This window comes from Rattus norvegicus, chromosome 13 (assembly GCF_036323735.1).
Source record: "Rattus norvegicus strain BN/NHsdMcwi chromosome 13, GRCr8, whole genome shotgun sequence".
Classification (NCBI taxonomy): Eukaryota; Metazoa; Chordata; class Mammalia; order Rodentia; family Muridae; genus Rattus; species Rattus norvegicus.
This window is the reverse complement of record NC_086031.1, coordinates 32,220,679-32,248,168: the sequence shown is the minus strand read 5'-3', so window position 1 is coordinate 32,248,168 and position 27,490 is coordinate 32,220,679. Positions and strand designations below refer to the sequence as shown.

At 44.8% G+C, this 27,490-nt stretch overlaps 1 protein-coding gene across 40 annotated transcripts in view; it reads right to left on the bottom strand.

The window, feature by feature from the left end:
- The window catches only part of Clasp1 (cytoplasmic linker associated protein 1), a 221,593-nt gene that overhangs the window by 19,786 nt on the left and 174,317 nt on the right, over positions 1-27,490 (bottom strand). For 23 of the 40 annotated variants that reach the window (XM_063272238.1, XM_063272239.1, XM_063272240.1 and 20 more), the window contains 7 exons: positions 22,563-22,706; positions 21,646-21,752; positions 17,282-17,398; positions 10,373-10,523; positions 4,540-4,783; positions 2,044-2,234; positions 109-237 (listed from right to left, as the gene is read on the bottom strand). In XM_063272238.1, the coding sequence (XP_063128308.1) occupies positions 109-237; positions 2,044-2,234; positions 4,540-4,783; positions 10,373-10,523; positions 17,282-17,398; positions 21,646-21,752; positions 22,563-22,706 (1,083 nt within the window). The remainder of the gene's footprint in view (positions 1-108; positions 238-2,043; positions 2,235-4,539; positions 4,784-10,372; positions 10,524-17,281; positions 17,399-21,645; positions 21,753-22,562; positions 22,707-27,490) is intronic. The other 17 variants (XM_063272254.1, XM_063272256.1, XM_063272274.1 and 14 more) reach the window with 1 other exon arrangement.

Sequence of the window (27,490 nt, the reverse complement as noted above, 5' to 3'; positions counted from 1 at the left end):
GAGATTTCATTTTGGGTCCTGCCTTTCCACCCAGTCCTGCTGGCACATGGCCGCAGGGCTAGCTCACCTCCTTGTGCCTGCAGGCACATGGCCACAGGGCTAGCTCACCTCCTTGTGGGAGTCTTTGTGGGCTTCCAGAGTCTTCATGATCGTCAGTTCTGCGTAGTTTTTGAATCTTGCTGGCTGGTTTCTCAGAATCTCCCGTAAAACTCTCAGTGCCAGAGCTCGAATGGAATGCTAGGTGTGAGAGGAAAGGAAACGTCACCCAAAAGTACATGCCCACAGCATGCATGGGCCCACAGGCTAGGCCCGTTCTATGTACCCTGGTCTCTAACAGGCCCTTCTACATAGATCACAAGTCTACTCAACATGGGCTCCTGGACAGTCAACTCCAAGAGAGCAGGCACTGATATAGGTGGCACCTTTAGGACATGTGGAGAGGCTGGCAGATCAAGTAAAGATGGCACACCTAATTCATGGTTAGTCCCTGTCCTTTCTAGACTTCCTGAAGCTTTGGTTCATGAGTCATCCTTGTGTGAAACAGGCACGGGGATGAACCCAAAGCACCCAATCCTTTCATGGACAGGCCTGCCAGGCTGTGAAGCCTCTGAGGTCAGCTGGAGACCCATGTTTGTTCCTGACCTTCTGGGTGATGAGGTCACCTGTGCAACAGGGCTCAAGTTGTTAAAGGCTCCAGTCATGTGTCTGGAGGAAAGCCATTCCAAACAGACGCTGAATCTCAAGAAAGGAGAGCAGAGTTTACTGCAAACAGAGCCAAGAAGCACATCCTGATTCCTTGTCACTCAACTGTGCACTGTGCAAACTCACACACAAAGCACCTGCCCTCCACATGACATCATCCCATCTCCCCCAGGAGCCCAGCCAAGTGTAACTGCCTCTTTAGACAGTACTTTGAAGAAAAGTTGGCGTGGGCCCTTTGTTACCATTCCCTATCTTTGCTTATCCCTAAACTCCACCTTTAATCCCAAGAATTAGAAAGCAATTCCAGGGCAGGCAGCATTCACTGTCTGTTCCCCTGCGGCCAGCAGTCACTATCACTGTGACCCTGGGTTTGGCCTATGACCCGTGCTAGTTTCTTGGGACTCCTCCCAGCCCTGTGCTCTAGCTGTTTCTGCTAGGCCATGCAAAACTAATGTGGAAAGATGGACCCCTACTATGAAGCTTCATCCCAGCTGTCCTTTGAGTCTGTTGGTGGCTATTTCACAGTAGAAGGCGAGATTCTTACTAGGTCACCTCTCCCATCTGGATCCACTTCCACCAGTGTTAGCTACAAGAATCAGGTATATTCACAGCCCAGGCATGCTTCAAAGCCTTGTCTGTGACATTCAAATGCCCCAGCATGAAGGCTTGGTTTTACAGCTATTAATACAGCCTGGGAACCTGCCATGTGCCCTGCTAACATTAGCTCTAACACAGGTACAGGGTGAGCAGAAACTTCCTGAAAGGCAGCACTTAAGGCCTTTAAAAAATATACTCTGGGCAGGCAAGATGGCTTAGTGGGAAAGGTGTTTGCCACTGAGTTCAATGGCCTGAGTTTAATTCCAAAAACTCACCCAAAAAAGTGACTCTTGCAAACTGTTCTCTGACCTCCATGTGTATGTATGTGTCCACATATGCATACACACACACATACAAAATTGAATAAATTAGTTTAAAAATTTAAAAACGAACTTCTGAATTCTTTATTTCACTTGAAATAAAAGTGGAACTCGTGAAGATGCACTGTGGAGGATCACCTTCTATGCGAATGGGGTTTAGGACATTTCTGTATTATAGTATCTAGGCTCAGGAAGGTGTTTGTTTCATGGACTGGGTGCACAGCCAGTTACAGGGAGACTTGGGTCTACACATGAGCTGGGGTGGCTGTTGTAGGCTAGTGAGTACTCAGGAACTATGTGGAACCCAGATGAATACTTAATTTGGTATAAGTCAGGCTCAGAACCCACAGAGGAAAGCTGGTCAACCCGGATTGGGGAAGGTATCATAACACCACCATGTGGAAGGGGCTATGGAAGTGCCTACGTCTTTGTCTCCGAGAGTTTCCAGCAGCAGCAGCAGGATGGTCTTGAAGTGCTCCTCCCACACGCCCAGGCTGTCCTCCCTGGTGATCTTAAGCAGCTCCAGGAGTGCGCCCTTCCGCTCCTCCACACGCTCGTTGTGGTTGGACAGCTCTTTCAGCAAGTCAGCCACCAGGTCCGAGTGGTCAATGGGCACTGGGGAGAGACACATGGTACCTCAGATGTTGGCCACAGGGCTCCTGGCATGCTCTTTTCTACCACAGAGATAGATGCTATACTTTCCTCTCCTACTCTACCCTGCTTGGCTGCCAGCTTCCTGTTGTATACCTCCAACATTTTTACCACGCTGTGAGAACAGAGTGCCAGGCAGCTGTATGTCACCAGTGTCCTGTGAGTCCTCCCTTCCTTACCATTTTTCACTTTCCATTTTTACATAGAGATTAAAAAAAATTCTAAGTGCTTGAGACTCATCTTTTCCCAAACTTTCTTCTACTATCACAGTCTCAAGCTACTGACCTCTTGCCTGCAGGAGGCTCATTCCAGTGCAAACACTCTCCCAAGGCCCTCCAATCCTCACATACATCCACACGTTCCCCCAAGACTGTCACTATCACACTGCCTAACATCTGCTCTATTCTGGGACGTGCAGAGCTTGGGACCCGACATAATAACCAACGCCAGTCAAAGTGTCCAGACTACTGAGGACTGCAAAGCCTGCTCATTTCCACTAGCACGGTTACCAGCAGGGGTCTGAATTCTGCCTATTGGCTCAGAGGTACCTCTTTCCCTGACCATACTCATATAAGAGCCCTCAGTTGTGAAAACTCAACTTCAAACAGGGGGGATGGGGAACTGACAGTGGAAACAAGCCCCCACAAGCTTTCTCTTGAGGCATATTTGCATATTTCTTTAGCTTCTGAGATCAGGGGGCAAGCACATAAGGAAGCTCCAAACACAGACAGCTTCTTATTCCTCCTTGCCACCCCACCATTCTCCTTTTCCTTACATGGTGCTGGATAAAAACAACGGACACTCTTATCTCTGGTCAAGATCAAGCATGGAGAAGGAAGTGGTGAAGCAACTTCGCAAGCAAATGAAAATGCCATCCACTTCTGGCAGAAAGCACAGGTCACAGCGAGCATGGCCACCCCAGCCTTACTCCAGGGACCAGCTCGTGGCAAATTCAGGGAAAAGACAGTTCCAGGACTGTTTCTGACCCCTGATGCCACTTTTGTTCTGGACACCTGGAGAACTGTCTTCTACCACAGAACTCCATAGTATCAGGTCCTTTATTCCCTGTGGGCCTTGAACCCTCCTCACAGAGCAGCCCCCTCTAATGTGTGCTCACTCTGTAACCCAACAGGGGGAGCAAACACCCAGGAAGTTTGCCTTGCTTCCCTTGCTTTCTTCTCAGCAGGCCTTGAACCCTCCTCACAGAGCAGCCCCCTCTAATGTGTGCTCACTCTGTAACCCAACAGGGGGAGCAAACACCCAGGAAGTTTGCCTTGCTTCCCTTGCTTTCTTCTCAGCAGGATGACCCAAGCATTTCATGATTACAGAAGGCATTCAAGCAGGTGTTAATTATTTAGAATCTTGATTTACTTAATTATCCATTCAAACCCTAGTCAAACAAACCAGATGTACAATTGGAAAGAAAAATCATGTGGAGTTGCACTAGGACAGAGCGGGTGAATGTAATGAGTGAGGTAGAGGACGGAAAATGTAAGTTGCTGGGACAAACACCATCAAGCCACTCATGCAGCTCACTCACTGGTGGGCACTGGCCTTAGGTTTAGCCTTGGCCCTGCCTCAGGGTACCAAGCACGACTCAATCCCTCAGCCACATTCTCTGTCCCTGAATACTGGTCTTGACGTGGGACTCACAGAAAATCCCAGACACATACCTATGTTATATTTTGGGCAAGTATTTTAATCTTTCTGAATCTATTTTGTAACCTGTAAAATGAGATCTGTAATCTCAGGAGTTAATGGGCATATACTTCTTAGCTGAGTGCTGAAAATAATGTAAGGCAAGTTAAGTGCTGTCAGATCCCTGCCTCCTACCTCTAGGACAGCACGGCATAGTCTGGGAACACCGTGAGGAAGAGGCAAGTCTTGTCATGGCCTTGGGACTTCACCTTCAGGACTAAGAGCTGGGACAGTTGTGGGCCAGGGCCTTCACATAGAGCGTGTGTAAGATGCCTGTGCCCTGCTGCATGCCCTGGTCAATCTCTTCATTCAGCAGAGTTCCAGTGGCAGAGCCTCCATGCACAGAGTGTAGACATACTGAGGAGAAGTCCACATAGGCTTCTACTCACGGGGACCTTCCTAGGCCTAATCGCACAGCAGGGACTCAACAAGCAGTTCTGGGCAATAGTGGACCAGGACAGACCCCCTCTTTCTACTTGTGTCTGTCAGGGTGCACAGGCTGGGATGACAGAGTGAGGGGTGTAGGTGGCAAAGGAGGGCGTGGGGAGGCAAGCAGACAAACCAGACAAACCATCTCGGAGCTGCTCCATGTCATCGTCAAACACTGCTTCCTTCAGAGCCGTCTTGTCATAGGTGTTGATGGTGTCAGAGTAGGGATACGGGTTGTACTCCCGTGCTCTTGGCCCCGGAAAGGCACGTGGAGGCTGTGTGTTGAGCAGGGAGGTCTTGTTGTCCAAAGCCATCCTGCCTCCTTCTACCTCACTACCTCCCCGGCCCTCGGTGGCGGGTGAGGCTGCTCCTCCATCTCGGGACACCTAGAACACAGCATAAAGTCAATCTAGAACCTTCTCCCACACTTGTTCACTTCCATCCTTCCTTCCCCCTTCCTCCTTCTGTCCCCTCGCCCCCACAACCCTGGGCTTCTTTTTTTTTCACAGGGTGTTACGATGTAATCCTGGCTGGCCTTGAACTCAGATCCACAGAGTCACCCAAGTGCTGGGATTAAAGGTCTGTACTACCATGCCCAGTCCACACTTTTTTTTTTTTTTATGTTTAGAAATTTCTTAGAGGGGCCAGAGATTTCCATTTGCAAGCTAGCTGATGACAAAAGGACAGCTATTGGTATTTAATTTTATTTAAAACATTTTTGAGACAGACAGCCAGACACAGAGACACAGACACAGAGACAGAGACAGAGACAGACAGACAGAGAGCTTATGGAGGTCAGAAGAGGGTGCTCTTCCCTGGATTTAGAGTTACAGGTAATTGGGAGCTGCCTGATATGCTGGGAACCATATCTGGAAGAACAGCAAGGCTCTTATGCATGGAGCTGTATCCCCAGCTCCAAGCCATTGCTTTCTATCTAATAGAACATTCCTCCATCTGCTTATATATTAAAGCTCCTTTTCTTTGTTGTTTGATGATTCATTGTACTCTGAGTTTTCTGAAGGATCACTACCATGGAGTCTAAAGAGCTCCTTGGATAGCGAGAGGTGTGTCCTTCATTGTCCATTCTTGAGAAGCCTGTGTCTGTGTCAGACTTCTGTGGCTTCTGGCTCCAATGCCAAGAGCAGGAGCTTCTCAAAAGTAAGTTGATAATACGCACGTGGCAAAAGCTCAGAGCCGAAACCCAAAGCAGTCTGAACCAGCCTCTTGGTTTGTAGATACTTTGAAACAATCATGGGGGTGAAGCCAGATCATCTCAAAATCACCTCTAACCTTGAGCCATAGGACTATCTCCCACCCACAATCACTCTTCTGCTCTCTGGAGATCTGTACTGGACTTTGTTTTTCCTCCTGAGTCTGTCTTAACAGTTGACTTTCAGTGGTCTCTGGCATGTTTGTGACAGTCTTGCAGTGCTGGCCAGTTAAATGTCAACAACAGAGAATCATGTGCGAAGAGGGAACCTTAACTGAGAAAATGACTCTAGCGGACTGACCTATAGGCAAGCCTGTGGTACATTTCCTTAACCAATGATTAATGTGAGAGGGCCTCTCCCATTGTAGGGGATGCTACCTCTGGCTGGTGCCTCTGGGTGTTATAAGAAAGCAGGCTGAACAAGCCATGAAGAACAAGTCAGTGAGCAGCACTCCTGCATGGCTGCTGCATCAGCTCCTGCCCTGACTTCCTTCAGGAGTGGTCTGTGCCATGGAACTGTAAGCAGAAAGAAGCCTTTTCCTCCTAAGCTGCTTTTGCTCACGGTGTTCATTCACAGCAATAGAAACTAGGGCATGGTACCAGGCCTTTACCTTAGGCACAGGAGCCTGCTCAGCACCCACATGACAGTGTTATGTGGACAAGTCTGGGCTGGCAACGGGCAGCCTATTTCCCCACCTGGACGTGATTTCCAGGAATGCAGAGTGTATTTGGAGATTCCCACACAACTCTATTTGTGCTGCTAACAAGATACAACTCTTATTCTGTTTGTATGCTTTTAAAAGTTGTGCTAATTACATATAACCTATCATCCCAACCATCCATAATCATACGGTTGGTGACAGTAATACATTCACTACGTTGTATAACCATCAACACCATGTACACACCAAACTTTCTCATTATCCCTGCAAAACCCCCACACTTAATAGATAACAACTCCCCTGCCTCACAGACCTTGATTGTGTTTCCTACAAACCTGTCTATCCTAGGTATCTCATGTAAAGGAAACATCAAATCTTTGCCCTTCTACATGAGGCTGGTTTCACGTGGCATTATTTAAAGTTCATTTAGGTCAGAGCACAGCACAGATTTCTTTCCTTTTGACGACGTCTGTCACATCTTTACATCATCATCTCAGTGTGCCGATCCACACTGAGGTTGTGCTCACCTTGGCTACCGGGTCTAATGGTACTGTATATGCTGGTCTACAGATACCTGTGTGAACCCACACTTGCAACTCTCTGTGTCATACTTCATAAAAGATCTAGAATGCATCTCACATTGACACTTATAAATAAGATTTACTAATACATTTAAGATACAGAGATAAATAATACAGAGATAGGCCTGTAGGAAATAAGACCAAAAAGGTGTAGGCTATACCTTAATAGCAGTGTCCTGGGTAGTAGGTAATTTGTGGGTGACTCTGTAACTCTCTTAAAAAGTACAGCATGGCTACAATGAAATGTCACTTAGAGTGCTTAGAAACTTATAGGGGCTGAGAGATGGCTCAGTGGTAAGAACATAAACTGCTTTTGCATTGGATCCAGGTTCAGTTCTCAGCACTCATGTTGGGTACCTCACAACCACACAATGACTCTAGTTCCAGAGGATCCCCAACAGCTTCTCCTGGCCTCTGTGTGGGCAAAGCATACATGCAGGCAAAACAGTCATACATGGAAAATAAAATAAAAATTTAAAAAAAAAAATCTTAAAAACATAATTACACTACATTTTCTAAGCAACTATTTCTTTAATGGAACTATTTCTTTAGAAAACTAATAATAATAATGATAATGGTAATAATGATAATGATGATGATGATGATGATAATAATAATAATAATAATAATAATAATAGAGCAGTATTTTTGCCCTCTGAGCCACCTTGTCAGCCCTCCAATTTTACTTTTTTTGTGTGTATTTCTTTTCTGTCCTTCTCTATGTGTAGATTTTGCAAAAATGGGAATTCCAGGATACATACAATTGACATTTTGTTTTCTTCACTGTATAAGCAATTTATGTGTAGATAAAGTTCAGTGGTGATCATGTGTAACTCTTTACTCATGCTTTAATAACTCAATTATCCACCTTTTCCAAAAGGTTGCAGATAATACTTAAATATGTCACTTTGTGGGATTAACACCATTCTTTTCTTTTGCTGAGCTCTTTCCTTAGAATAAATTATTGGCAGTATTGACACTCGCTCTTGTTAAGTGCAGTTGTACTGACCTCCAGACCACTGCATTCATTTCACGTAGCACCTGCTCTTCACTGCTGCACCACAGCATCTCTTACTTATTCTTATTTTATGTATGTTGAGTACACTGTCACTGTCTTCAGACACACCAGAAGAGGGCATCAGAACTCATTACAGGTGGTTGTGAGCCACCATGTGGTTGCTGGGATTTGAACTCAGGACCTCTGGAAGAGCAGTCAGTGCTCTTAACCACTGAGCCATCCCTCCATCGCACAGCATCTCTTACATTCAGTGCTAAGATGCCTACAGGAAGTAAACTGGACCAGATTCCTGGTCCCTGTTCCTCTGTAATTGCTTAATATTTCCCCCCAACATCTTTAGCACTGGCATTTCTTGTGTGAGCCATCACCCACCAGCTCTAATTTGCTTCTATGCAAAGCCTTGGCAAACTAGGCCTGCTGTGCAGCTGAAGAACAGGTACCCTGGCTCTGGATGTTGTCGAATAAATAGCCCCTCCCTGAAATACAGTCGGCTCTTCATATGCACAGACTGTTTCTGAGTGGAGTCAGTCAATATATACCAGAATAGTCATTAAAAGGCTGGCATCCAAACTAAATGCATACACTTTTATTTTTAAGGGGGTGGGTGAGGGCTTGGACAGAGAGATGGCTCAGTGGTTAAGATCACGTGGAGCCACTTCCAGAGGCTCTCGGCATTCACCTGGTGCCTTATAAGCATTCACAACTCCACTTCAGGTAATCTGACACATTCTTCTCAACTTGGTGGGAACCAGGCACACATACACACATGCAAGCACAGAGAACATTCAGACACATAAAATACATCTAATAACTTTTCACTAAAATTATCTATCTATCTATCTATCTATCTATCTATCTATCTATCTATCTATCTATCTATCTATCTGGGATATTCACACATGTGGAGGTCAGAGGACAACTTGTGAGTTCCAGGGATGTAACTTAGGTCATGGCCCTTTACCTGATGAGCCAACTGTTCTTACCACTGTTGACTAAATGGCAGTATAACAGCCACACGGATGTCTGGTACAACATTCTAGCAGGTGCTATGCTACCTAGAGATGACCTGAGGTACATTTGAGGATACAGGGGACTCAGGCACTTCAGAGTTGCAGATAATAAGGAATGATTGAATCGTATTTTTAAAATTTATGTATGTGTGACAGTGTGCACCTGTGTGAGTTTATGTGCACCAAGTATGTATAGGAGCCCTTGGGAGACAAAAGAAGACATCAGCTCTCCTGGAACTGGAGTTACAGGCAGCTGCCTCATTTGGTGTCTCACAATTCCCTCTCTGTCCTTGCATCCCTGACACCTCTCCCCTCCCTTCCTGGGGCCCTTTCAGTTCTTATCACGGCAATTGGTACTTGTTAAAACATATAAAGTATTCCCTCACCCCTTGGCTTCCCCCCATCAACCCAGTAGTGCTTCCCAGGGGTTGTTGCTCCCCAGGACTCTGTCCTTACCAGGTGCTGGGTGGGCATTTCACCCTTCACTTTTTTCCCCCCTTCATTTCCCCACCCCCCAACTCCCGTACAATGGAATTGCTTCTCAATGCCTCTCAAGTCTCCACTTGAGCCTCAGTCACTGGCCTAAACTCCAACACCACTACCTAGTTTGCTTAGTGGATCCATGGGCCCGCCATCCACACCCACCCACAGTTAACTCCACGATGTTCTGAACAGATTAACAGATTACTATACACTTTCTTACTTTCTTCTCCTTCTCAGACCAGATCCCATCACCCTGACTCAAGAGCCCAGGAGATTTCTGGCCTCTCTGTTAACTTCTTTTCGTCTAATGTAGTGGTTCTCAAAGTTCTTAATGCTATGACCCTTTAAAACATTCCTCATATTGTGGAGACTGCCAATAATAAAGTTATCTTTGTTGCTACTTCATAACTAACTTTGCTACAGTTATGATTTGTAATGTAAATATCTGATAAGCAGGAGGGTCTTAGGCAACCCCTGTGAAAAGGTCGTCTGACCTTCGGGTTAAGAGCCACTGCTCTAGGGCCTCTGGCTCCCTGGAGTTGGGCTTTCAGACACATCCCACCATGCCAAGCTTTTTAGTTTGCTTGTTTTTGTTTTTCAAGGCAGGGTCTCTGTGCAGCTCCAGCTGTCCTGGAACTCACCTGGAACCAGGATGGCCTCTCAGTCACAGACGTCCACCTGACTCTTCCTTTTGAGCGCTAAGATTTCACCACAACCCAACACCAAGCTTTTTTTTTTTTTAAAAATGTGGTTCTGGGAACAGGAGTCAGGCCCTCATGCTTGTACAGCAAGTACTTCACTGACATTACAGGAAAGAAAACAGGCCCAAAGCAAAGGAACAGAAGCTGAGAACCATTCTTCTGAAACATCCTAAAACTGCCTTAAGCCTCTAAAAATACATTACTTTAACACCAGGGCAGAAAATAGTCACCAGGGAGCTGAGTTTGGGAAAAGTCTCTAGTTGCTGCCACTTAACTGCCAGGGAGTCATGCCCTGGCCCAGGATACTCACGATATCACAATCCTTCTTGCCATCTCGCTTGATTGGCTCATTTAGATCCTCCTGGCTTCGGAAGCTGAACTTCTCGATGGCTTCTGTAACTCCACGCAAAGAGCTGTAGATTTCCTCAGAGTTCAGGTTCTCCGTGTCATAGTCCAGCATGCTATAATTAAAAATGTATTTTCTGAGAAACTGAGGTATGTGCATAAAACCAAGACACAGGCCTAGCTGGTTCATAATTTAGAGTAAGGTTTTCAGTTAGTTGGAACACAAGGGGGCAGCTCTTGTCAGGGCCTGCCACTGGCCATCTTGCATGTCACAGCCAGTCCCAGACACATCGCACCAGCACCCAGGAAGCAGTGAGAACAAAAGCACAAGGATGAGAGAACGCAGGAGTGACGGAGGTGACCGAATGTACACGGGGATGACGGTGGAAGGTGACTTTCTTATCTTGAAGATGAAAAAAAGCTAGTTTACTTGTTACTGGTCTCAAATGTACAAACTCTAGAGGAACAGGCACATGGCAATAAGCTAGAATTACAGACACTTCTGAGAAGCAAAGCAAACCACTTCACAAGACCCAGCTAGGCACACCAGAATCCAATGCAGAGAAACAATCAAGCCCTATGTCAAAAAACAACAGCTTGGGATTCAAAGTCAGACCTACCCTCACTGGGCCCCTGGGGCTCCAAACCCCATGTGGCCTAACCCAGGAGCTTGATGGGAATACCAGATTCTTTTGTTAAGGCAGATCTTAAAGAGAGCCACCCTCTTGAATGAACATCGAAAAACACTTCTAGAAACAATAGCTGTCCCCTTTGGAAAAGTGATGCCAACTGCTATCCTTTGAGACACTAACAGTAATACACCACAAAGCAGAAATGCTTTAAAAAAAAAAAAAAAGACAGTGTGGTGTCCTGCAGTTATGTCAACAAATGTTCTTTAGATGTATGAAAAGGGCACTCAACAGAGAGTGTCATGAGAAAAAACACCACACATCTTTCCTGAGACATTAAAAAAAAAAAAAAAAAAAGCACAGGATGCATAGACAAGGACGACTGCAAAGCATGGTGGGACAATCAACTAGGGACAGTTTGAAGACAGAACAGCTTAGTTTAAACACCACTTGTTTTGAGAAAGCATTTGGAGTAGTTTACGTGAGACTGTCTCCTACAGGACAGGCTCTGGCATTTCAATACTTGGTCCCTATTTGGAGGCACTGTTTGGGGTGTGGGTATTAGGAGGAAGTATGTCACTGGGTGTGGGCTTTGACAATAAGAAGCTTTGCCTGCTCTCTAGTATGCTCTCTGAATCACCCTTGCTTTGGAAGATGTGAGCTCTCGGCTTTCTCTTCCTGGTTCCATGACTGCTCCTTTTATGCTTCACACCATGATGGACTCTTACCCTCAGGAACTGTAAACCTAAATAAACCTTCTAGATGCTCTCTTGGTCATGGTGTGCCATCATAGCACAGAAGAATATTAACACATAAGTAGGTACCAGAGACTGGGCTACTGCTCTGAACAACCTGGCCACGCTAGTGTGTGGAAGACTTTGGAACGCTGAGCTAGAGAAATGATTTATTGCTCTCCAGAGCCATCCTGTAGGATCCCAGAAGACAGCAGGTGTGGAGAGCAATGTAGACTGCATTGGCCCAGCTCAAGAGGTGTCAGAGGGAAACAGTATTAGGACTTGGCTTGTTGCTGTGATATTTTGGGAAAGAATCTGATTGCTCTAATCCTAAGAACCTGCTTGAGGCTAAATTTAAAAGTAATGGACTAATTTCTTTGGTTCAGGAAATTTCAAGACAAGGTAAAACATTGAATCTGTAGCATGGCTGTTACTGAAACAGTCTTCAAGGAAACACAAATGGGTTAGAGAGAAATAGAAAGTACAATATGGAGAGAAAGGCGGGCTGAGAAGCTCCATGTTGTAGGCAAGACCTGTGCTAAGACAGAGGCTATTCACCAGACTCTCAGATTCACAGCAACAAAGGGAAGTGTGCCCTAGGGCAAGACCACCCAGCTAAGCTTTCACTGCACTGCTGTGCTGGCCTAGGTAGGGCTGTCCATGTGGTACTGGCTTTAGAGGCATGAAAGATGCAAGAGGGGAAGATCCTTCCTCAAGTTTCAGAGCCACTCAAGACAGACAGTGTGTGGTGGGGACGCCCGGAGACAGCAAGCGGCTACGAGAGGCTATTTCGTAGAGCTGTGAGAGTAAAGGCTGTCCACAGTGGAGACTTCAAGACATTGGAGATACCAGAGCCATGAAATACTGCCAAGGAAAGCTGTACACAGGAAGGAGAACCAGCCCAAGGAAGGGACAGACGCCACGGGCAGCACAGCTGGAAGGGCAGAGTACGCTGACCCCTTTGAAATGAAAGCCCCATACAATGGACCTGGAGGATTCAGCATTTACTGTGCCAGATTTCAGTCTTATGTTTGCCCAGTATTTCCCAATTATACTCCATCCCTTCCTTCTAAAATGGTAATGTCTCTTCTGTGCCATTATATGTTGGAAATACATAAGTTGCCCTTTGGTTTTACAGGGAGTTACAGTTAAGAGATTGATTGCCTAGAGTCTCACAAGAGACTAGGCTTTAGATTGAGAAGACTATGGGAGCTTTGAAATTGGGTAAAACACATTTTGTATCATCATATGGCTATAAGTCTATGGGGGGGGGGTCAGGGAGTGGAATTTAGTAGTTTGAATGAGAATGTCCCACACAGGCTCTGATATTTGACCATTTGGTCCCCGAACTGGTGGCACTGTTTGGTGGGTTCAGGAGGGGTGCCCTTGTTGAAGGACATCTCTTGGGGTAGGCTTTGAGTGTTTATGGTCTCAGCCTAGTTTGTCCACTCTGCTTTATGTTCACAATTGAAGCTCAGCTCTCCACTGTCATGCCTGCCACTTGCTGCTATGCCTCTCTGCCATGATCCCTCTGGAGCCAACCATAAGCCCAAATTAAGTCTTCCTTAAGTTCCTTGGTCATGATATTTTTATCACAGCAATAGAAAAGTTATTAATACAGTATTCAAGGAAAGACAAGATGCTGTAGGCTAACTCACTTATAGAAAGTCCTGAGCTAGCCAAGGAGTTCGGTACACTCCAACAATCCTTGGCTGTACAGAACCAAGCAACAGCATTATTAGTTCTTTAATGTAACAAGGTGTCCACTGGTCAGATCCCTTCCTAATGGCAACACTGCCAAGCCATGCATTGCACAAGAAGCAAATTTCCTCTAAGTTAAAAACAACCAGAATTTACTAAGTTGCTCCCTTGGAGACTGCCATGGGACTAGTCGTATCTCTGCCCACTGGAGGATGCAATGATCCAAGTACTCTTTAATGCTGGCGACAGCAACAGCCCTGAGCTCACTCTCACAGACGGAAGCTAATGCACCCAGCACTGCAAAACTGGTCCAGACAGAATCTATCTTTCCTGGTAAATGGAAGAAAGCACCTATCAGCTGTATTAGGAGAGTTCCGACAACACACACCAACTCAAAGCCTGGCCTTGGCACCTAACAAAAGGAAACACGATCCCTGAACACATCTGCAGGTGAAACTCAATGTGCATACCCATGAGAAGTTAAATTAAAAACTAGACAAAGCAGTACTCAAGGGTTCCAGGCATTTGGAGTTCACAGGCTGTCCCCAAGGCAACTCTACAGAACTACTCAAAGTATGACTAGAGAGAACATCCCATGTCCCTGTCCTAGGCACTCTGCAACACCAGCTTATGCACAGGAGTGTTTATACATCTGACCAGTACACTATTTTTATACAGAGAGACTGAGTATTATGACTCACATAAAAAAAATATACAAGATGTAAAAGAATGCCTTAAATACTTTAAATCACAACAACCAAAGATAACAGCATAGCCCATGCAAAAGAAAAAAAAATTTAAAGAGTGATGGACGGACGAGAGGTGGTCTGAAGGAACGTTCAGTCTTTAAGGGATGTCACAATATTATTTTCAATGTGTTGCTTCAGAGAATGTTGGCTTTCAGATAAATCCACCCCATGATTTTCAACCCAAACTCCCTTAAAATGTTTCACTCCAGTTCCAATGGCTGCCCCATCACAATGGCCTCTTGTGAGGAAAGTAAAGGCTCTGCCGGCTGTTGTCCCCTCGGTCACTTTCCAGGAATGACCAATTCCAGCTATCACTATGGTGTCAGGGTGTGTCCAACCCCTGAGGTTACTCCTTCAAGAGCCTCTTGGAAGAAAGCTGAAATCATGAGCTCTGGGTACTCATGAGCACTAGAGATGGCTGCTCTCTAGTGGCACCCCCTCTCTAGGCATCATCCCCCTTTTTCTTGATGCTGTCTACGGTTTGCCTTTTTTTCAGATCAATACCCTTTAAGCCTTCACTTCTTAGGGAAAAGTTTCCCAGGAAGGCTGTCATCAGGAAGTGGGTTGGACAAACAACCCCAAATCTACGTTTTAAGAATATTCACCTTTCGTTTCTGTGTTTGTACGTGTATGTGCTTGCACAGGCACCCAGAGGCCGGAATGTAAGCCCCCTGATGGAGGTGCTAGGACTGAAACTGAGAGAACAGTAAGTGCTCCTCTCTAGCCAACCCTGAGACCTGAGTGCTGACAAATGAAGACTGTGCAGACTGGTGAGGTGAATCTGCATGTGACGCAGAGTGCCCCATTTTAGCTTAGAGACATTCTCAGGATGTAATAGTTTGGGTTAAAGCCCAAGCCTTGATCACCTGTAAACTTTCCGATTAGACTCTGAGGGACTTCGCTCTGAATCTTAGATTAGGAAGAGTAACTCAGTCAACCAACAGCCATTGACCTAAGGACAGGTCGTGTCACCCTAATGTAGCCCAGTGACTACCCTGTGGAGAACCAGATGGCAGGTGGGAAGGGACATTGGGTCAGGATGACAAAGAAATCAATGGGAAGAGAGGAAGCCTGTTTTTTTGGACCTTTCTTTTCTGTTAATTGAGGGCTAAGAATACCAGGTATAGACAAAGAGAATACTTTTGTTGTGAAATCAATAGGGTCTGTTAGTCTTCAAAACCCATTTACAGTCAGTGTTATCTCCCTCAGTTGTGTACTGGAAGTTCTACTTTATGTCTTTCCCCCACCCTCAATGCTGGGCATTGAACCCAGGGTCTTGGGCATGCTATGGAGCCCCACCCCATGGTGAAAATTATGTATTAACTGTTACAACTAGTTGAGTTAGATTGATGTTACATGTACATTTGGGAAAGATGATTCTGGAGATGATTCTGACCTCCTCTGGAGGTCAATCTGGATAACCCGCTGGAGGATGAGTGGAGTGAGGCTCTGTGTGTGGAAGGGCAAGCAGGGCAGTCTACTGGGGGAGTCAATGAAGTGGGTCTACACTGGGTGACAGGGTGACTCAGAACAGTGACAAGCGCAGGTATTACAAAGAGGACACCATCTGTGCATCAGTTATTTAGAACCCCACAGCCGCAGCTGCTGTTTGTTTTCTAGGTTGACTTTTTAAATGTTTAAAATGTAACCTTGTGCCTGTGTGTGCATGTGCACAAGCTAATACTCCATGGTGTACATGTGGAGGTCAGAAGGCAGCTCTGTGGAGCTGGTATCAGGGATTGAACTCAGGTTACCTGTCAGGCATGGAAGCAAGTATCTTTACCTCACAAGCCCTCTGGTTTTCTTTCTGTCCTTAAGATCTTTTATCCTTTTACACAGCTGGGTACACACTCTCAGCTTTGGATTTTTATGACAGTATTCAAGAAACTGGAACAAGTGTCTGAGGGAATATATAGAACTTTCTAGAGATCAAACATAACTGTTTTTTTTTTTTTTTTTTTTTTTGGTTCTTTTTTTCACATAACTGTTTTAAAGCCTGACAGGAGCTATGTCTTTCTGGATGTGTCATGGGTCACTAAGCCAGCGCCTGGCAGCTTTACTCCCAGCAGCAGCAGCTGCTTCCTAGGGACAAATAATTTTCTGTCTGAAACCAGGGCATCTTTCCTGATCAATGCATTTATTTGTTCGGCAGTACTGGAGTACTTACACAGGCTAGGTAGGAGCTCTGCCACGAAACTAGCTTCAGCCCTAGGTGGGGCATGTTTAGGGACATGGGACAATGGCACAACCTATCCTGGCTTTGTTTTATTTTTGTTGTTGTTTTTTTGACAACCTGACTTGAGCTAGATATGTCAGGGAAGAGGAACTTCTGTTGGGAAAACGTTTCCATCACATTGCTTATAGGCATTTTCTTGATTAATGACTAATGTGGGAGCCAGCCACCCCACTGTGGGCAGTGTCATGTCCTGGGCAGGTGGTCCTGAGTGGTATAAGAAATCAGGCAGAGCAAGCCAGTAAGCAGCACTCCTCCATGGCTATTGCTTCCTGTCCCTGCCTTGAGTTCCTTCTCTCATTTCTCTGGATGATGGACTACAAACCATGTGCTAAGTTAAATAAAGCCTTTCCTTCTCAAGCTGTTTTGTCATGGTGATTTCACCTCTCAGGGCTCTCTGTGTGGTGGCTGTGAAACAGTATTTGTGCATTCACAGTAGGGACAGTGACTTGTGGAGAGCAGTCTCACCCGATCCTTAGCAGAGCTCTGCTACACCTGGGACTCATATTAAGGAAAGTGCACCCACCACTGTCTATCTGGACATCATGATGGGACCTAAATGCTACACTAGGACAAACAGCCCATCAGAGTAAATGGTGACCAATCTGGTTGGGTGGTAAAAGTGTCACTGCCTCTTAGAGCGAGCAGCAGCCTGGCTCCCAAGTCTGTTCCTGCTCACATGTTTCACCCAGGCTCCATGCCTGCAAGTCTAAGTGGAGGCAGGAATCTCACCAGAGGAGCTCGGAGGCTTTCTGAAAGACCCAGGGCAATGTTGGGGACATAATAATATTGTGACATCTTGAACAAACTTAACAGGTAGCATGTTACCTGGGAGAGTAAGAGCGCCTGAGAGTCTTGTGGGAGGGAGCGGTGGGAATGGAGTTAGGCTGAGAAAAGGGAGGTGGGGGCTTCGATAGCCCGTCGGCACTCCAACCCCACAACCGACTGCAGTGATCAGAAGAGGACAATCAGAGAGAGAAAAACAGAGATGCAAGGAGAAGGGGAGGAAGAAGATACCCCATCAGAGTATCTTTAGGACTCCTCTTTCCTGACAGAGTCTCATAAAATCAGCTGGAGCAAAATTTAGTACTTCATACAAGGAGGAAAAAAGAATACTTTGCTCCTCAGTTAGGACTGTTTTTATTCCTTTTTTCCCCAACCATGGGCTAAGCTGACTGCTTTAATCAACTGAGGTTGGCTAGTGAGATGGCTCAGCAGTTAAGAACACTGGTTGCTCTTCCAGAGGTTCTGAGTTCAATTCCCAGCAACTATATGGTGGTTTATGAACATTTATAAAGGGATCTGATGCCCTCTTCTGGCATATAGGTGTACATGCAGAGTTGTACATTTAAAACAAAAACAAAAACAACAACAACAACAACAAAAAAAAAAAACCCCAAAAAACAAAACAAAAAAAACCCAAAACCAAATAAATTTGGCGAGTACTCAGGAGGCAGGCTAGAGGCTAGCTTGGTCTACAGAGTGAGTTCCAGGATAGCCAAGGCTATATGGAAAAATACTCTATCGAAAAAAACAAACAAAAAACCCCAAAACCAAAGTCAACTGAGACCAAGTGTAGCCGTGTGCATACGTATGAGAGGGCGAGCCTGTGTGCCTGGGCTGGACATGCATTAGAAGCACTGGAAACTAAGGATGCTAAGGTGGTGCCCGAGTCATTTCAGAAAGGACCAGAGGTGGCACTCTCAAGACTTCATTCAAGTGGTGTGGTTGAGGTGCTCTGAGACCACACCATAGTGTGAGGACTCCAGGGCAGCAGACAGTGTCTCTGAGCTGGGCATCTAGTCAGAGTTCAGAAGACAGAGTGCCACTGGAGAGTGGGTAGGTGAAGCCAGTAAGTCTTAGCTGGCCAGCTCAGAGGAGAAAGAATCTAAATTACAGACATGAAATGGCACTCCTCTGCTTCTGTGTCACTCATAGGAAACTAACATGCACTTGGGAACATAGGTATCTAATTGCTTGTCACAGTGTCAGTAACTGACCTGGGCTTGCAGAGGCCCCCAGGGAAGTTCTAACTCCTACCACAAGTTTTGAGCATACAGGGCAGAGTCCACAGCATCCTGCCAGCTGCAGCACAGTTTGTACATGAGTTTGTATGGTGGTCAGACGACAAGCTCCGGGTACTGCCATTCAGGCATCTTCTATTTTTTATATGAGACAAAGCCTGGGAGTAGAGAGGAACTTCACCAGAGGCTAGGTAGGTTACTGCGTGCATGGTCTGGGGATTAGTCTTCACCTCTTATCTCATTACTGCTGGGAAAACAAGGGCCTATCCTTTTAAATTTTTTTAAAATGGGTTCTGAGGATGAACTCAAGTCCTCATGCTTGGAAGGCAAGTGGTTTATCAATTGAGTCATCACCACCTTCAGTGGCACCAACAGTTCTCACAGCAGGTGTCCCTAGGTGTCAGCACCCCTGAGGAGGGGCACAGAACCCATCTTGTAGGGAAAAACAGCCTGGAGATGAGAGGTCACTGTGGCACAGGACCCTTTCAAGCCACATTCCAGGCTGGGGTAAGCAGAGAGAAAACAGGGGTGGTACCCAAGTGTGGTTCCATATGTGGGCTGAGTTTGCTAAGAACCTTTGCCATGGCCTACAGATGCTATGTCACCTAGCCAGGAGAAACGCAAGAGCTGTCTGAAGGGCAGCTTGTCAGGGGACCCAGAGGTGACCATGCAGGTCCATTCTGTTCGGGGCTACACTCATGAGGAACATACACTAGACTGCAGCAAGACCTCGGGCACCTGTAACTGCAGCTCTTTCTCCACCACAACATCACAATGGGTAAAATGAGCTAAACTGTAAGTATGGGTTAAATGATAACCTCCACTCAGATATTGTGTCATACTTGTTCATTGGTTGGGAAGAACTGGTAGCCATCCCCTCACACACTAACCAGTAATGACAATCTACAAAGCATTAGCCTGGAGACATCTCTGACACTACTGGGTTAATGAAAAGAACTTTCTCACGAGGGAAATCCAAAGCTATCATCAAATTAGAGCTGTTATCACAGTCCCTAATTATCACCATAATCAAATTACAGAACTTTTGATTTAAAACAAAAAAATCCTAGTTCATCTTTATGTACAGAACTAAAAAAAAACAAAAAAAAAAAACAAAAACAAAAACAAAAAAAAAAAAAACCAAAAAAAAAAAAAACCCCAAAAAAACAAACAGCTGGTCTTCTATTTTCCCCTTCAAAATAAAAGGTAGCAGTCAAGATCATGCTTCAAGGCTTAGAAACATGGTGGAGGCTTCACTGTAACGTTTATCACCCTTGAGAGATGTGCAAGCTACTCAACTCTCGTGTTTAACCTAAAACTATACTAACTGAGTAATTCACTAAAGAAGATCTGGCCAGGAGAAAATATGTTCTAGTCACAGCCAGAACTTTCCATATTGAAAATAAATCTCTTTCTTTCACCTAAGAGTTTAAAAAAAAGCTTGGTTAAGAATTAATGGACATTTTTAATGATTTGGAGACATGCAAAGATTAATTTCTAGCCAGTTTTTAACCTAGTATCAAAGTAGTCAAATACTTAATTTGAGGTTTATCTTTTCTCATTACCTATTAATGCCATAGGTAAAAGATATATGAACTGTGCATTTCGGAAGAACAGACTTCCCAATTAAGCATACACAGCATCATGCTGAGACAAAGCATCAACTTATAGAAAACATGCATTTTCTATAAAATCTTCACTGTCTGTACTGTACCCTGGTCACTCAGGCTAAACCATGCACCTCAGTGATCTTAGCATTCAGTTGCCAGGGAAGGGCAGTGACTCTCACCAGTGTCTGTCTAATCCTAATATGCTGCAACACTGACAAAGCAGATAGAACCTAGCGATGTAATATCAGACTTGATGCGACAGATCAAGTATGCACCTGATATTACAGAGATTACTTGATAATACAGCTCACACAAAGCAATGCGAAGACAGCGAGGTGCTATAAAAGCTTATGAAACACATTCTTTCCCCAAGTACAGATTTCCTTTGCTCCATGATATTGATAGTATAGTTGGGGTCTAGAGGACACTGGTGGTAAGAAAGGAACCCACAAAAGTTATATTTAAAGGCACCAGTGGGCCAGGCTTAGTCTTATATGCCTGCAATTCCAGCACTCTGTGTGTGTGTGTGTGTGTGTGTGTGTGTGTGTGTGTGTGTGTGTGTGTGTGAGAAGGCATAGGGTCTTGAATTTAAGGTTATCTTCTGCTACAAAGTTTGAGTCAGCCTGGGTTAAATGAGACCCTGTCTCAAAATGAAAACCAAAACCAAAGGCAAAAATAAAAGTAAATTGTGGACATCTTTTTAGCAGATGAAGGCCTTTACCAGGAAAGGGTATATTTGACATATTTCCATAGCCTAAAGACTGTGACTTTTCATAGATAAAATATAGCACTTGAGACCCTTGCTGGTCCAGGATATATTGTGGCTCCATAGAGCCACCACTCTGAGGACTAAGAAGCCTCAAATCACCTCTCCTGTGAAGTCACCCAACTACTGGGCATGATGGTATATGACTGCCATGTCTGGAGCCTAGAGACTGAGGCAAGATATGTATGGAAAGTTCCAAGCTGACCAGGACTACTTAGCAGACCTCAGCTCAAAAACAGAAATAAAAATGAACAAGTAAGAAGTTAGGCCCTCAGACCAGCAGGAGTCTGCACATGTTGAACTAGGCCCTCAGACTAGCAGGAGTCTGTACATGCTGAACTAGGCCCTCAGACTAGCAGGAGTCTGTACATGCTGAACTCGGTGGTGCTCAGGCTCCCAGCCACTGCGTTTGCAGAGCAACATCTGCTTTAAATAGGACATGGGCAGGTCTGCAGTGCAAAGCTGACTGGAAAACTGTCCCAGGTTTGGTGCAGACTCTAAAGGGTCTATTGCTAACTCAGTAATACCATTTTGGTTCTCTGTTTTAGAGGAGAGCTGAAGGGCTTTTTCAGGGATTCAAGTGACCTTCGGTGTTTAAATCTATGAGGTACTTGGTTCAGTGTTTAGAGCTAGCAGAACTACAGAGAACATGGAGCATGAACTGTTCCACAGTTACAAGTGGAGAAGGAGCAAGCCCACACCCCTGTCCTAGACTCTGCTATTCCGCTTATGTCTAAGCAGGCTGCAAAAACTGGGGCACTTTCATTTTTCACTCCTGTGGAATGAGCTTACCTTGGAGATAGTCCCCCATGGGAACAGTTGGTGGGTGAGGTCAAGGGGCTGGTCCTGCTACTGGGGTGTCGGGAAGGTGTCCGGCCAATGGTATTGCTTGGAGATCCCTGGGACAAAGGAATGTATGCACCATTATTAAAAGGTTTTCTTCAAAGTCCAAGAACTCTTCCCTTTGTTTCTTAACCTGTGTGTAAATCCGTCCATAATGACAATCCCCACACCACCCCAACTCTGCCTCAAGATATAAGCTGCGATGGATAACTGTTCTGTGGGAACTCTTGGAGCTTAATGGCCACTATCAGCTATATGGTGGCTAATACTGACTATTAATCTGACAAAATCCAGAACCATGTACAAGACCAATAACTGGATAAGTTGGCAAGAGACTTTCAAGATTGTATTAATTAAGGTGGGAAGATGCACTCTGAATTCCGGCAGTGTCATCCCAGGGGTTAGAGTGCCAGACTGAACAAAAGGAACAAAGTGAGCTGAGCACCAGCAAGTGACCGCTACTTAACTGCAGACGCAGTGTGACCACTTGCCCTCTCTGTCATGCCGACTGTACCACTCTGGAAATATGAGCCAAGATACATTCACTCTTCAGTTCCTCTTGTCAGAGCTATGGTAAAGGAACTAAAATAGCTCTGCTAAGCGATACAATTAAGCAATTGTATCATTACAGGAATAGAATAACAAAGACAGATTCAAGTATGAAAGAATAGTAAAACAACTTAGTAAATATGTAACTGACTTGACAACCTTACCCATGTGAGTATCAAATCCATTTACTTCTGGAGCATATGCCATGATCAGAAAGAAGCTTGTTAACAGAGGACAAGGAAGCTGACTGTCCCTCAGCCTGGAGCCGGGTGAGGGTCAGTTGGAGGTCATAACCAAACCACGAGCAGGGCACTTACCACACCAGCGTTACTGGAGTTCTTAAGGTGGTTATGCAGGAGTTTGGTGGCACCGTCCTGGAATGTTTTTGGCAAGGCACCAAGTAACATGGTAAATTCAGGAGTGTTCAGTTCGAACAGAGAGATGAGCACAATCTGTGCTGCCTAGAAAAAGAAAGCATGGCCAAGAGGTGAGTGTGCACCACAGTACTGGAGAGTTCACAAGCACTGCTTCAAAAGCACAGCATCGGTCACAGGGAGCCCGACTTTAATCTGGAATAGTCCTTGCTTCTGTTTTAATGTCGTGGCCTTGGATGGCTCATTTCCTTTGTTGTCCAGCAGGAGGAAGGAAGCTGGTAAATAGAATATTAATAATATCACATTATATAATAATACAAATAATAAATGCTTAAGATTGTTCTCACTTTAGTAAGAACTGGACAAGCTGGCAGTGCACCGTGGGAAGAGGCAGTTTCTAGACAAACCACTGTTGGGTTTATATCGGGACATTCTAACCCACTGCACTTGACTAAATTAGAAATTTTAAAGGCACATGAAAAATGTCTTCTTTTATGCCTAAGAAGCAGGACAAAGACTTTACCAGACTGGAATCTGATGACAGACAAAAGCACCCTGTTACCTTTGGGAAAGTACTTTACTAACCGAGTAACAACACGGGAATACTTGCAGGGATGGCAGAACATAGGAAAACAATCGAATACAAGAGAGAGACTCCCTCAAGCAACGTGCTCCTAAGGCTGTGGGAGTCTGAGCTTAAAACCCAAAGACCCAGGAATTAGTGAAGAGGCTGACTTCGAAGCACTGAAGCTGCATGTGGTGGAGCGTGGCCTTTTATCCCAGCCCGCCACAGGCGGAGGGGAGGGCCCGCTTCTGAGTGCCTGCAACCTGTTCTACACAGTGTGGTCCAGGTCAGTCAAGTGATCGCAGTGAGAATCTGTCTTAACAACAAAGAAAACAAACCCTCAAACTACATTGAAAGATACTTCTGGTAGACACCAATCGCCATTTCTCAATTTCTAAGAGTCAAGAGAAAGAAAAAAAAAAAAACTATTTCTAGTTTCTATTTCATTTTCATTTTAACTATACTATAAGACATCTTTTCAGAGACTATAATATTTAGGATTACAGTCAAGTATTTGGAATATTTTTTCATGATATAGACTCAAATTAAAAACTAAGAATATTCTTTATGGAATTAAAAATTATTTTTCAACTTTCTAAAAGCATTCATTTACAACAGGCACCATTTCCTCCCCTGTTCTTCACTCTGTACCCCAGACCCAGGTGGTTGGCGGTACTTTTAAGCACACACGAGAAACATCACTACTGAGGCTGCACTAGGATAAAGTAAACTCTCCTGATTTAAGCCCCATCCAAAACGCTCTGCTTCAAACCAGTGAAGGTGCTGTTAGGTGATCTGTGTAACAAAACCAACTTCAAATGTGCAAACAACCTTGTACTGTAAAAACTGTTCATGAGATGTTAGGGACACGCCACACGCATGCAGAAAAATCACACGGTGAGAAGGCAGGCAGTGGGTAGGAACTTCAGCACGGGAAAACACAGGTGTGTTGTCACTGCAGTAATGAAGCACAGAGACTCGGGCTTTACATGTGCACAGTGGCACCTGAAAACTGTCTCTCTTCATCTTGGAGACAGAGCCTCAGGTTGGTCCTGAACTTGTAATGTAGCCAGTGATGACTGTGAACCCCTGGTTTTCCTGGCTCCACCTCTGCAGTACCAGGATGACAGCTGTCCACTACCATGCCACACTGTGACATGGGAACATGGACACTGTGGACAGAGCTGGGGCATGCTGGGCAAGTCCTGCATTCTGGAACAGTCGTCTTCACGTGAGATATGCCACAGTCTTTACAAGACTGTACTTCCTTTCAGAATACTGCACGTGGAACACCACAAACCAACCTGAAGGCATTTTACGCATGTTCTGCCATGCTTTTGCACATGGGTGCTGGGGATCTGAGCTCAGGCCCTCACATTTACACAAGTACTTTGGCCACTGAAGCATCTCCATAGCCCCTTGCTAACTTTTTCTAATGGACAATTTACAAGTTGTTATAGCCTGGTAATTTAAGGGTCAAATAGAATTTTTTGTTGTTGTTGTTGTTGTTGCTTGTTTTCATTTCCAATGTCTCGCTCTCCCCCCCTCCCCATACTTATTAAATTGGGTATTTCTTATTTACATTTCAAATGTTATTCCCTTTCCCAGTTTCCAGGCCAACATCCCCCTAACCCCTCTGCTTCACCTACTATATGGGTGTTCCCCTCCCCAACCTCCTCCCCATTACCACCCTCCCATCAAGAATCCCTTTCACCAAGGGTTCAGTCTTAGCAGGACCAAGGGCTTCCCCTTCCACTGGTGCTCTTACTAGGCTATTCATTGCTACCTATGAGGTTGGAGCCCAGGGTCAGTCCATGTATAGTCTTTGGGTAGTGGCTTAGTCCCTGGAAGCTTGGCTATGTCTCTCAGGAGAGATCAACATCCGGTTCCTGTCAGCCTGCACTTCTTTGCTTCATCCATCTTGTCTAATTGGGTGGCTGTATATGTATGGGCCACATGTGGGGCAGGCTCTGAATGGGTGTTCCTTCAGCCTCTGTTCTAAACTTTGCCTCCCTATTCCCTCCTAAGGGTATTCTTATTCCCCTTTTAAAGGAGTGAAGCATCCGCATTTTGGTCATCCTTCTTGAGTTTCATGTGTTCTGTGCATCTAGGGTAACTCGAGCATTTGGGCTAATATCCACTTATCAGTGAGTGAATACCATGTGTGTTTTTCTGTGATTGAGTTACCTCACTCAGGATATTTTCCAGGTCCATCCATTTGCCTAAGAATTTCATAAAGTCATTGTTTTTGATAGCTGATTAGTACTCCATTGTGTAGATGTACCACATTTACTGTATCCATTCCTCTGTTAAAGGGCATCTGGGTTCTTTCCGGCTTCTGGCTATTATAAATAAGGCTGCTATGAACATAGTGGTACATCTTTGTTATATGTTGGGGCATCTTTTGGGTATATGCCCAAGAGAGGTATAGTTGGGTCCTCAGGTAGTTCAATGTCCAATTTTCTGAGGAACCTCCAGACTGATTTCCAGAATGGTTGTACCAGTCTGCAATCTCACCAACAATGGAGGAGTGTTCCTCTTTCTCCACATCCTCACCAGCATCTGCTGTCGCCGGAGTTTTTGATCTTAGCCATTCTGACTGGTAGAATCTCAGGGTTGTTTTGATTTGCATTTCCCTTATGACTAAAGATGTTGAACATTTCTTTCTTTTTTTTTTGGTTCTTTTTTTTCGGAGCTGGGGATCGAACCCAGGGCCTTGCGCTTCCTAGGCAAGCGCTCTACCACTGAGCTAAATCCCCAACCCCGTTGAACATTTCTTTAGGTGCTTCCCAGCCATTTGGCATTCCTCAGCTGTGAATTCTTTGTTTAGCTCTGAACCCCATTTTTTTTTTTTGCACAATTCATACAATTGTATTTGTTGACACTTAAAATTTTTGAGCAAAATAAAAAGTATAAAACAGTATGCTGGCTAGTTTTTTGTCAGCTTGACAACCAACTTGTCATCTGAGAGCAGGGAGCCTCAAACGAGAAAATGCCTCCATTAGGTCAGCCTCTACCCAAGCCTGAAGGGAATTTTCTTTCTTTCTTTTTTTAATTAACTTGAGTATTTCTTATTTACATTTCGAGTGTTATTCCCTTTCCCGGTTTACGGGCCAACATCCCCCTAACCCCTCCCCCTCCCCTTCTTTATGGGTGATGGGTGTTCCCCTCCCCATCCTCCGCCCATTGCCGCCCTCCCCACAACAATCACGTTCACTGGGGGTTCAGTCTTAGCAGGACCCAGGGCTTCCCCTTACACTGTGAACCCCATTTTTTAATAGGGTTATTTGTCTCCCTGTGGTCTAACTTTGTGAGTTCTTTGTATATTTTGGATATAAGCTCTCTATCAGTTGTAGGATTGGTAAAGATCTTTTCCCAATCTGTTGGTTGCCGTTTTTGTCCTAACAACAGTGTCCTTTGCCTTACAGAAGCTTTGTAGTTTTATGAGATCCCATTTGTTGATTAAGGCAGGAAATAATCAAACTCAGAGTGAAATCAACCAAATAGAAACAAAAAGGACTATACAAAGAATCAACAGAACCAAAAGCTGGTTATTTGAGAAAATCAACAAGATAGATAAACCCTTAGCCAGACTAACCAGAGGACACAGAGAGTGTGTCCAAATTAACAAAATCAGAAATGAAAAGAGGGACATAACAATACAATTGGAGGAAATTAAAAAAAATCATCAGATCCTACTACAAAAGCCTATATTCAACAAAACTTGAAAATCTGGAGGAAATGGACAATTTCCTAGACAGATACCAGGTATCGAAGTTAAACCAGGAACAGATAAACCAGTTAAACAACCCCATAACTCCTAAGGAAATAGAAGCAGTCATTAAAGGTCTCCCAACCAAAAAGAGCCCAGGTCCAGATGGGTTTAGTGCAGAATTCTATCAGACCTTCATAGAAGACCTCATACCAATATTATCCAAACTATTCCACAAAATTGAAACAGATGGATCACTCCCGAATTCCTTCTATGAAGCCACAATTACTCTTATACCTAAACCACACAAAGACACAACAAAGAAAGAGAACTTCAGACCAATTTCCCTTATGAATATTGACGCAAAAATACTCAATAAAATTCTTGCAAACCGAATCCAAGAGCACATCAAAACAATCATCCATCGTGATCAAGTAGGCTTCATCCCAGGTATGCAAGGGATGGTTTAATATATGGAAAACCATCAACGTAATCCACTATATAAACAAACTGAAAGATAAAAACCACATGATCATTTCATTAGATGCTGAGAAAGCATTTGACAAAATTCAACACCCCTTTCATGATAAAAGT